The 12,161-nt window shown below is 36.5% G+C and overlaps 1 protein-coding gene across 1 annotated transcript in view; it reads right to left on the bottom strand.

The window, feature by feature from the left end:
• Nucleotides 1-11,090, bottom strand: part of LOC106092095 (uncharacterized) — a 32,342-nt gene extending 21,252 nt beyond the window's left edge. Inside the window, exon 1 of the mRNA XM_059361801.1 lies at nt 10,864-11,090. Within this exon, the coding sequence (XP_059217784.1) occupies nt 10,864-10,910 (47 nt within the window). The 5' untranslated portion in view covers nt 10,911-11,090. The remainder of the gene's footprint in view (nt 1-10,863) is intronic.
• Between the last annotated feature and the right edge of the window lie 1,071 nt (nt 11,091-12,161).

The following is a 12,161-nucleotide window of genomic DNA, read 5'->3' on the forward strand; positions in this document are numbered from 1 at the left end:
GGACATGGCTAGATCGACTAGATAGAATGACATGACGATCACGAATATAAATATACTTCATGGGGTCTTAGACGCATATTTTGAGGTGTTACAAACAGAATGACGAAATTAGTATACCCCCATCCTATGGTGGAGGGTATAAAAATATGTTTTACGTTTGTCTGTTAACTACGAAAATGGATCGTTGTCTAACATCTGGAAACAAACGTTTAAGGGGCTTTTTTAGCACACATATTAAAAGTTAATTGAAATCACTTTAACTGTTTTACAATAAATACAATGCTATCATTTGTTGATATAACGTCCGAAATATTGTCATTTATTGTTCCTTGAAATATTGTACAATGGTTTCTAAAACAAAACCTCTTTATATATTAAACAAAACTGAAATCTGGAATAATATTGAATACGAAATACGTAGAGTTCATTGCACTCAACTTAAGGTAAACAAGTGAAAGCGTGCTAAGTTCGGCCGGGCCGAATCTTGGGAACACACCACCCCATATTTTCTACATATCAAACTTCTGTCAAACCAGCAAAAATTAAAGCTTCTGGGAACCGAACAAGGATGATCGAGAGACCGGTTTACATAGGAGCTAAATCAGGTTATAGACTGATTTGAACAGTATTTGGCATAGTTGTTGGAAGTCATAACAGAACACCGCAAGCAAAATTTCAGTCATATCGGACAAAGATTGCAGCTTGTGAGGGATCAAGAAGTCAAATCGGGAGATGGGTTTATATGGGAGCTATATCTAAATCTGAACCGATATGGCCCATTTGCTATATCCAACGACATGCATTAATATTAAGTATCTGTTCAAAATTTCAAGTCGCTAACTTTACGCGTTCGACCTCAATTGTGATTTCGACAGACGGACGGACATGGCTATATCGACTCAGAACGTCGAGACTATCAAGTGTATATATACTTTATGTGTTCTTAGACGAATATTTCGAGGTGTTAAAAACGGAATGGCTAGATTAGTATACCCCCATCCTATGATGGTGGGCATAAAATGAACTTTAATCAAATATACTTTTTTTACACTTTTTTTCTAAAGCAAGCTAAAAGTAACAGCTGATAACTGACAGAAGAAAGAATGCAATTACAGAGTCACAAGCTGTGAACAAATTTGTCAACGCCGACTATATGAAAAATCTGCAATTACTTTTTGGGCAACCCAATAATAAATTGCGACCTGTACTTTGTACACAAAATAATATGTACAGACGGACATAGCTAAATCGAATCAGAAAGTGATTCTGGGTCGATCAGTTTATTTATCATTGGGTTTATGTCACTTCCTTCTGGGTGTTACAAGCAAATGCACTAAGCTATAATACCCTCTACCACAGTGGTGGTGTAGGGTATAAAAAGGTCATAAAGTTCAATGGGCGTTCTGGTCAATCTCCTCTGTTTCGGGGATATTCGATTCAGATTTAGAAATAGCTCCCAAAATTATAATTCATCCGATATGGCTTTTTGAGGATTTAAAAGTTAAAATTTTTGTCGGATCCTTAAAAAAATTTTTATGATGTGTTTTATTTGATGCTCAAGTATGTGTTCAAAATTTCGCCAAAATCGGCCGATATGGCCTTTGAGGCTGCAGTAGCCACAATTTTTTTATTTTATTTTCTGAATTTCGTAATTAAAATTTTTATATCCTATGGTAAGAACATCTTGAAGGTTCAATTCGATATTTCAATAGGTATCCCAAATTAACGTCTGGCTAGATTTCGACGTAGATTCTATGTAATAAAAGTAGTACGTAGACTAGGTGGTATAGGGTATTATAAACGCTGCTCCGCCCATCATTTGCCTTTCATTACTGATTTCCAGGAATTATACTCCAATTTTTCAGAAAAATTATTGTTCGAATTTTAGAGCATTAGAAAATTGCTGAATTTTGGCAAACTAATTTTCTCCAAAATAAGACCTTCTATCAGGGAAGTAGGTTGGGGGAGGGTTTCTTAGCGCACTTTAAAAAAAAATCTGACTACGTCCCTGCCTTACATGACGAAAAAAACTAATTTCCCTCAAAATAAGAACTTTAATCGGAGACATAGGTGAGAGGAGGGTGTATCGAGCTCAATCACCCCTCCTTCTTATTGTTTTATAGATCTTAGATGCCCCCCCATAAAAAACCTGCCTACGTCCCTGCCTCATATGACGGGAAAAAAATATTTAACAGCTCTATTTCTGCATATTTTTAACATATTCGTGAATAATGGGTTAATGAGTTTTATTTGTATAATTTTAGTTTCTTTACTACGTTTTATGACAATATCTAAAGCGTTTATAATGCTCCAATGATAATAGCAATTAACTGTTTGATTTTTTAATATATACCTTAGTATTTAATAACAATAAAGATACTATGTTAGCAAATATGAGTAATTAGTGAAACTGATGCAACGGTGCTGATCTTAAGATTTCATTTCACTTCGGCTGTTGTTGTATTTAACATATGTGTGGTTGTAAGCATTTTACACCCGTAGTTCCATATATCCATTATCTGTAATTATTTAGGAATCTTGATGTTGTTCATGAAACCTGTTTCTTATACCCTGCACCAGCAAAGTAGAACATGGTAGAAGTGGGCACATAAGTCGTGGGTTGTCATCTTATGTATAAAATTCAATGTCTGTTTTTTTGTCGGTTTGTTTGCTTGTTCCGCATAGACTCAAAAACGGCTGAATCGATTATGTTGAAATTTTCAATGATTGTGTAGGTTGGTCGGGAAGGAAACATAGGCTATATAATTTTTGATATCGGGAGGGCGACGGACCCATCCCCTTACCCCAAAAGTACTATACAAAAATAAAAGTGGACCGATCGGGACAATATGAGATTCAAATGAAAGTTGTTCAAGAGTAGAGTACGAATTTCATAATAAAAGTTGGATCCAAGTACCTGGGGCCGCCCCAGCCCCAAAATTTCTTAAATAGGTTCATGACAATATGGAACTCAAATGAAAGGTATTGGGGAGTAGATTATGAATATGGTCAGGAAGAAGAAATATACTTTATAATTTGTTGATATCGGAAGGGGCGGACCCTCCCCGTTACCCCAAAAATACCACCCAAAATCCCAAGTGGACCGATAAAAACAATATGGGTATCAAATGAAAGGTATTGGGGAGTAGAATACGAATATGGTATAAAAAATTCGGTTCAAATACCCAAGAAGTTGCCGTAACCCCAAAATGTCTAAAAGCAGACATATTGGTGGTCCATATCAATATGGGACTTAAGGAAAGAGATTCGGGAGTAGATTACGAATCTGGCATACAAAATCAGATCGAAGTGTAGGGGGTCACCCAACCCCCCCAATAAGACCCTCAAATGGGCATGACTATACGAGACTTTGTTTGTTCTGTAGAATCAAAAACTAATGAAAAGTATAAGGGAGTAGTTTACAAATATGACATAAAAAATTAAGTCCATGTAATGGCAAGTCATCCCAACCCCAAATACCCCAAAATACCATCAAATACCCCCAAAATGGGCATATCAGGCGACCATGGCTATATGGGATTCAAATGAAAGATATTTGGGAGTAGTGGGAGTAAAATATAACATTAAAATTTGCGTTCAGGTCAGGGTGGCGCTTTTCCTCCTAAAAATACCTCGTAATAGGTCAATTAACCTGACCCATTATGGCAACATGGGACTCGAATGAAAGGTATTTGAGAATAGAAAACGAATTTGATATCCAATTTTGGGGGTACGCCCTAAATCACCCTTTAAACTGAACTTTATTTCCGACTATAGCAATATGGAGCTCAAACTAACGATATTTGGGAGTAAAGAACGAATTTGCTATCTATTTTCAGGCAAAATGCCGGTGGCCGCACCAGCCCCAAAACACCCTCCCAACGGTTCATACCGTTGGGGCTCAAAGTAAAGGGATTTAAGGGGTGGACACCAATTTGATATCCATATTTGGGTCGAAATGTCTGTCTAGGAGCACAATCGGCTAACACTTGCGGCTTCTTGATATTTGTTATCCAATTGATCTGGAATTGGGCGCGTAGTGTTTTATTATAATCTTCATCATCCATGGTAAGTATTGTGCAAATCACTTCAGTTTTCTTTCTGATTTTGTGCGGTAAATAGATTACATGTAAGTCCTTGTTCTAAGTTGATTTGTGTACATTAAATTTTTCCACTTTGTTTTTAAGCCATGGTGGTGGGCGTCCAATATTCGACCCTGCCGAACTTGGCACGTTTTTAGTTGCTAAGACTTCAAATTGTGTAATCATGAGTATGCATTTTTTTCTTGCCCTAAGCTTTTAATTGAAAAATGGAAACCAATAACAGTAGATTCTATTATTAATTATTGCCTTATCTATATGTGGTTGAGTGAGTGACATGCAATTGCAATTTTTTTTATACCCCATACCACTACTGTGGTACAGGGTATTATAACTGAGTGCATTTGTTTGTAACACCCAGAAGGACGAGAGATAGACCCATTGATAAGTTAAACGGTAGACTCAGAATCACTTTCTGATTCGATTTAGGTATGTCCGTCTGTCTGTCTGTCCGTCCGTCTGTCCATATTTATTGTTACAAAGTACAGATCACAATTTTCATGCGATCGTCTTCGAATTTGGTACAGGCAAGTTTTTTGGCCTAGAGTTCGTTTCTATTGAAATTGGAAAAAAATCGGATCAGATTTGAATATAGCTCCCATATATAAGTTTGTCCGATTTGCAGTAATAGTGCAATAAAACGGTCATTTGTTAACCGATTGTCTCGGAATTTGGCAGAAAGGATTTTTTATAACATTACTGGTGAACTTCATGGAAATCGGTCTAAATTTCGATATAGCTCTCATATATATACAATATATCGCCCGATTTTTATACCTTCCATCATAGAATGGGGGTATACTAATTTCGTCATTCTGTTTGTAACACCTCGAAATATGTGTCTGAGATCCCATAAAGTATATATATTCTTGATCTCATGTCATTTTAAGTCTATCTAGCCATGTCCATCCGTCTGTCTGTACCTCCGTCTGTCCGTCCGTCTGTCGATAGCACGTTAACTTTCGAAGGAGTAAAGCTAGCCGCATGAAATTTTGCAAAAATGCTTTTTATTAGTGTAGGCCGGTTGGGATTGTAAATGGGACAAATCGGTCCATGTTTTGATATAGCTGTCATATAAACCGATCTGGGATCTTGACTTCTTGAACTTCTAGAGGGCGCAATTCTTGTATGATTTGATTGAAGTTTTGCACGTTGTGTTTTGGTATTAATTCCAACACCTGTGCTAAGTGTGGTAAATATGGTAAAATCGACCAATGTTTTGATATAGCTGCCATATAAACCGATCTTGGGTCTTGACTTCTTGAGCCTCTAGAGGGCGCAATTTTCGCCCGATTTGACTGTAATTTTGCACATGGTGTTTTGGTATCATTTCCAACAATTATGCTAAATATGGTTCAAATCGATTCATAACCTGATATATCAGCCATATAAGCCGATCTTGGGTCTTGAGTTCGTCAGCTTTTAGGGGGTGAAGTTCTTATCCGATGTGGCTGTTATTTTGCACATGGTGTTTTGTTATGACTTCAAATAACTGTTCTAAGTATGGTGCAAATCGGTCCATAACCTGATATAGCTGCCATATAAACCGATCTGGGAGCTTGACATCTTAAGCCTCTAGGGGGCTCAATTCTCATCCGGTTTTGGCGAACTTTTGTACAACGGTTCTCCTATGACCTTCAACATATGTGTCCAATAAGGTCTGAATCGATCTAAAGCTTGATACAGCTCCCATATAAACCGATCTCCCGATTTTGCTTCTTGAGCCCCGGCCTGTCCGAACTTAACGCGCTCTTACTTGTTATTTTTAGAGCCACTGTAAGCTCATTTATTGAGCAATCTTCCCAAAGCCTTGTACATCGCTTTTGTCGATGACTACCATAATATGTATAAAGTTTGCTTGAAACCGGTTCAGATTTATATAAAACCCGCATATATTGGGTTGCCCAAAAAGTAATTGCGGATTTTTCATATAGTCGGCGTTGACAAATTTTTTCACAGCTTGTGACTCTGTAATTGCATTCTTTCTTCTATCTGTTATCAGCTGTTACTTTTAGCTTGCTTTAGAAAACAAGTGTAAAAAAGTATATTTGATTAAAGTTCATTCTAAGTTTTATTAAAAATGCATTTATTTACTTTCTTTTAAAAAATCCGCAATTACTTTTTGGGCAACCTATATGTTTGTCCGATTTGAAGTAATATTGCAATAAAATGGTCATTTGTTAACCGAAAGTCTCGAAATTTGACAAGAAAGACTTTCTTATGACTCTCGACATTAATGGTGCATTTCTTGGAAATCGGTCCAGATTTCGATATAGCTCTCATATATGTATATCGCCCGTTATTTACTTCCAGAGCAAGCGCATTTTTTGACCAATCTTGCCAAAATCTTGCACAGCGCTTTCCTCTACGACTATCACATTATCTAAGAAGTTTGCTCGAAATCGGTTCAGAATTAGATATAGCTCCCGAGGTCCATCAAAATTGGTTCAGAATTGGATATAATTCCCACTTTGTACTTATAGGGTAGGTGTAGCGTTTTATACAGTCGACACCGCCAGACTTTTGCCCTTCCTTACTGGTTTTTGCATATGGTTAATAATGTTGTTATATATCGTTGTCATAAAACAATTTATTTTCTTTTCTACATATTTTTTTTTTTTTTAGTTAACCACAACTTCAATCAAATTACATCGCCACATTTTGTTAATTTGTTTTTAAAACATAACAAATGTTTGGAACTTATCCAATTAAGCCAATAAAGACAATTCATAAAATGTTTTGTTTTTGTTTTATCAATTCTGTTACAAACTCCAACTAGCATGATACATGCTGAGGCTTTTAATAAAAGAATGTTGAAAATATTGACAATTTAAGAGATTTTATAGTTTGATAAAAAAATGACATTATGCTCTTTTTGACTAGAGTTTTTAAGGCTATAAAACCAAACCTTTTAAATAAAAACATTTTTATAATATGCAATTTAGATGCTTAATAATGGAATGAAATGACAAAGAAATTTAATCTATGGCTAACATATGAGTTGATATGGTTTCTACCGCAACAGTGCACTGTGGGCCATAGCCGCAACAGAAATCGAAAAAGCTATAGTGACAAATTGAATCAATAAATCTTCTCTAAAATCTAATTATACCCTACACCACCACTGCGGTACAGGGTATTACAACTTTGTGCATTAGTTTGCAATGCTTAGAAAGAGAAGAGCTCGACCCATTGATAAGTATGCCGATCGGCTTAGAATCACTTCCTGATTCGATTTAGCTATGTCCGCTTGGTGACTATTCTAGATATCCGACCCATTGACATACAGATTAAGTGTGAGGCAGCCACTGCGGCTATAAGACTTAAGGCGATGGGAGAATGGATTGGGGATGGGAGTAGCTCATACCATTGCGGCATAATTGAGGCGACGATAGGTAACCTGGAAGGAAGGGAAGAGTTTTCCAATCGGATACCTGAGATGAACATTTAAGTCGAGTGTGAGGCACTGCTGCCAGCGGCACAGTCTTGGATTGACGGAACCCCTGTATGCCATCTGGAAGACAATGTTACACGGATGAATCAAAGCCAGAGGACAGAGTGGGCCTGGGCGTTTACATTGAGAACCAAGGGACTGAGATCTGTTTTAGACTGCCTGACCATAATACGGTCCTGCAGGCGAAGATCTGGGCCATCACGGAATGCGTGAAGTGGTGTGGTGCTAACGCGAGGACGTCAAGTCTGAACATCTTTACCGACAGTAAAATTGCCATAAGGGCAATAACAACCAGGACGGTAAGGTCACGAACAGTCTTGCAGTGTAAGAAGGAGATTAACGCCTTCTCTGAGGATGGCAAAATCCACATCGTTTAAGTGCCGGGCCATAACGAAGTAAGGGAAAATGAAAGGGCAGACGATTTGGCGGTGAAGGCTTGAGGGCTGGTTAACCCGAAGACTTTCGGGTCGACGAAGTCCGAGTTAAAGGAGTGGGCGACGAAAGCGCATGCAACATTGCGGAACAGCGAAACTGTCGGTAGGATGGCGAAAATCCTATGTGGGGGATCCAGATCGTGAGAAGACGAGGCTATTACTGAAAGGAAGTAAGAAGGAGGTCAGTACAGCTATTAGTATCTTAACGGGACACATAGGTCTACGAACTCAATTATGTAAAATCGCTGGGGCAAGTGATAGTATGTGAAGAGCATGCGGGGAAGATGATGAGACATTAGAGTATTTCCTTTGTCATTGTCCGGCTTTCGCGTCCAACAGATACCGGTACTTAGGTGAAGACACAATATCAGACATGAACCAACTTAGGGGAGTGTAATGAAAAAAATTAAGGATTTTATAAATAGCACGGAATTCCTAACTTAAATTTTCATTTTAGAGGTTAGTTTATAGTTTTTAGAGCGCACAACAAGCCGATTACTGGCTTAGGTGTATGTCCATAATGGCATGGGGCAGATTAATATATGCTCCCTCTTTATACCCTAACACCACAAATGTGGTATAGGGTATTATAACTCAGTGAATTAGTTTGTAACACCCAAAAGGAAGAGAGATAGACCCATTGATAAGCATACCGATCGACTCAGAATCACTTTCTGATTCGATTTAGCTATGTCCATCTGTCTGTCGGTCCGACTGTCTGTCCATGTTTATTTGTGTACAAACTACAGGTCGCAATTTTCATCCGATCGTCTTCAAATTTGATATGGGCATGTTTTTCGGCATAGAGACGAAGCCCATTGAAATTGGAAAAAACGGTTCAGATTTGGATATAGCTTCCATATATGTGTTCATCCGTATATGCAGTAATAATGCAATAAAATGATCATTTGTTAACCGATTCTCTCGAAATTTGGCAGAAAGGACTTTTTTACAACTCCCCATATTACGGGCGAGTTTCATGGAAATCGGTTCAGATTTAGATATAGCTCTCATATATATGTATCCCCCGATTTTCACTCCTAGAGCCACTGCAAGCTCATTTATTAACCAATCTTGCCAAAATTTTGCACAACGCTTTCCTCGACAACTACCACAATATAAGTACAGTGTGGTCAAAATCGGTTCAGATTTAGATATAACTCCCACACATATGTTCGTCCGATTTCCAATAATATTGCAATAAAATTCTCTATCTCTATAAAATTCTCCCGCAATTTGGCGGGAGGGATTTTCTCTTGACTTTCAATATTACTGGTGAATTTCATGAAAATCGGTTTAGATTTAGATATTGCTCTCATATATACATATCGCTCGATTTTAACTTCTAGAATCACAGCAAGCGTATTTATTGACCCATCTTGCCAAAATTTTGCAAAACGCTTACCTCGACGACTGCCACAGTATCTGAAGAGTTTGCTTGAAATCGGTTCAGATTTAGCCATAGCTCCCATATATATATATATATATATGTACGTCCGATTTTGGGAAATATTGAAAAAAAGTGCTCATTTGTTAACCGATTCTGTCAAAATTTTGCAGGAAGTATTTTCTTATGACTCTCAATATAACTGGTGAATTTTATAGAAATCGGCCCAGATTTAAATATAGGTGTCATATATGTATATGGCTAGATTTTCTCCCCAAGAGCCACTGCAAGCGCATTGTTTGACCAATCTTGCCAAAATTTGGCACAACGCTTTCCTCGACGACTACTACATAATCTGAGAAGTTTTTTTTTTTCGAAATCGGTTCAGAAGTAAATATAGCTCCCATATATATGTTCGTCAGATTTTGGGTAATTTGCTATAATGTTTAGTCTGTCAACCGTAGATATACCGGTGGATATATTATACACATCAGGTAGACTTTTTGCAAAGCTTTTGAGCATTTCTATCAAAAAAAAAAAAAAAAAATTTTAATTTTTTTAGATTTTTTCGATTTTAACCCACTGTGCACTAGTTGATTCTTATTTTACTTCACAAATGACTTTCCACTTATAAATATTTATTTTTAATTTCTTTTGTTGTTCTTAAGCTTAAACAACTAAACACTTATTCTATCTCTAAGGCTATTTTGCTTCTCTAACTAAGTAACTCTGTTGTCTTGTGCCTAAGTCAATTTCTTTAATCTCCATGATATTTTGACCTTCATTTTAGATTTTCGTCCTTTATAACAAGACTTAGGTTAAGGATTTAGTAACCCAACCAACTTAATTTCCGAATAATAACAAATAATAACATAACAAAAAATCTCTTTAAAAGTTGGTAAATTAACTTTTAAAGAGATTTTTTGTTTTAAATATTGAAATAAAAAACTCTTTATATCAAGGAAAATATCTTTCACCAATGGAAATGTATCCTTAAAAAGTTGGAAAATTTATTATTTGTAAATTAAGTTGGCTTATCATTGGCTCGAATCTTTAAAATTATGACAACAAATCGATCGATTAACTAAGCTATAATACTCTATATCACAGTTGTGTTAGTTGTGGTGTAGGATGTAAAAATAAGTTTCCACATTTTTGTCAAAGCCACTAAACCTAGATGTACCAATTTTTTTATGTCATTACACCTTTTTAATGATGTTAATTTTTTGTTTATTTATTCATGTTGTGTTTTATTTGAATTATTACACTCAATGCATTGATCGCATTAAAATTCTATTAATTAAAATTTTTTTTTTAAATTGTTCAAATCGTATGTAGGGGCAAAGGTTGCCTCTGAGTTCCATTGCAACGTAATCCCGTCTAGGTTTAGACTTTTTTTTTGTCTTTTACACTTTCAGTTTATTATGTTAAAAAAAAAAAAACGATTTCACTTTCACTTATCAACGGCTCACCATGTCCTTCACTTACTTTCCCAATAGTTTTGCGAGTTCAAAAATGCCTATATTCGAATCCATGCCAGACGACTAACTAATCAAGGAAATCAAAAGCAAAAAACAAAACAACACTTAATTATCCGCACTCGGTGTACCTCCTTCGTTAAATTTTGTTGTTGTAGGATTTTATTTGTTACACTCAGATATATAACATACAGCCGAAGTGAAAACACACCTCGTCGGTTAATCACTTCTAAATAGACTGTTTTTATTTTTTTCCCCTCTTTTTGGTTTGGAAAAATGTAAACGAAAATAATCGCATTTCATTCAGTTCCAGAGTTTAATCCATATTCATATCGACATATAGTACGTACTGCATGTATGTATGTACGTCTGTGTATGCTTGTACGCACGTCTGTTTATTGACTAAATGTTTGCCTTGTTTATATTTGTTTGTATGTATTTGAATTTATTTCGTTCTTTATCGCTGAAAACAGCAACTGCAACAACAACAACAACCACACCAGATAAAAACAATTGCTTTTGTGGTGTCAGTTGTTGTATTTGTATTTCTTTTCAACCGATTACTTCTCTCAATATTTCAAACGAGCTATCATCGTGTCGCGCCCTTACAATATGGGAAACCGCAATGCAACAGGGTTTTGTTTTTGCAGGGATGGAAAGTCTTAATTTACTAAGTATAAACTACTTGAAGTGAGAGAGAGAGAGAGAGAGAGAGAAGGAGTAAATCAATCATTAAGTTTTCCAAACCTACAAAATTCACAAATATCGCCAGCATCAGTAAGGGGATAACCGGAATTTGAACTTAGGCAGTCAACAACTTAAAACGTTCTGGGTTCTGCCGGGCGAATCTTTTACATACCCTTCATCATTGATGTTGTTTGTCCAGATGTTTGCACAGTTTCGTTTATACAGACACAAACTAGAAAGGGACAATGGGAGGTCATGCAATAAATGGATACAAATTGATTTCTGTGGGTGGTCAATAAATCAAATCAAGAGATTTGGTTATATGAGAGCTATATTAGGTTGTGAACCGAAGTAGACAATACTTGGTTTGGATATTGGCGATTATAGTAGAAGTCATTATGATTTTAGCCAAAACCGGATAAGAAATGCGCCCTCTAGGGTCTCAAGAAGTATATTCGGGAGATCGTTTTATATGAGTTATGGTTTATATGGGAACTTTGCTTGTACGGATATGGTCCATGGTACGGATGTGATCCATAAGAAGTATCTGTGCGAATCTTTAAGTGGCTAACTTCATTCGTTCGACCACTATCGTAATTTCGACAAACGGGCGGACATGGC

This window comes from Stomoxys calcitrans, chromosome 2 (assembly GCF_963082655.1).
Source record: "Stomoxys calcitrans chromosome 2, idStoCalc2.1, whole genome shotgun sequence".
Classification (NCBI taxonomy): Eukaryota; Metazoa; Arthropoda; class Insecta; order Diptera; family Muscidae; genus Stomoxys; species Stomoxys calcitrans.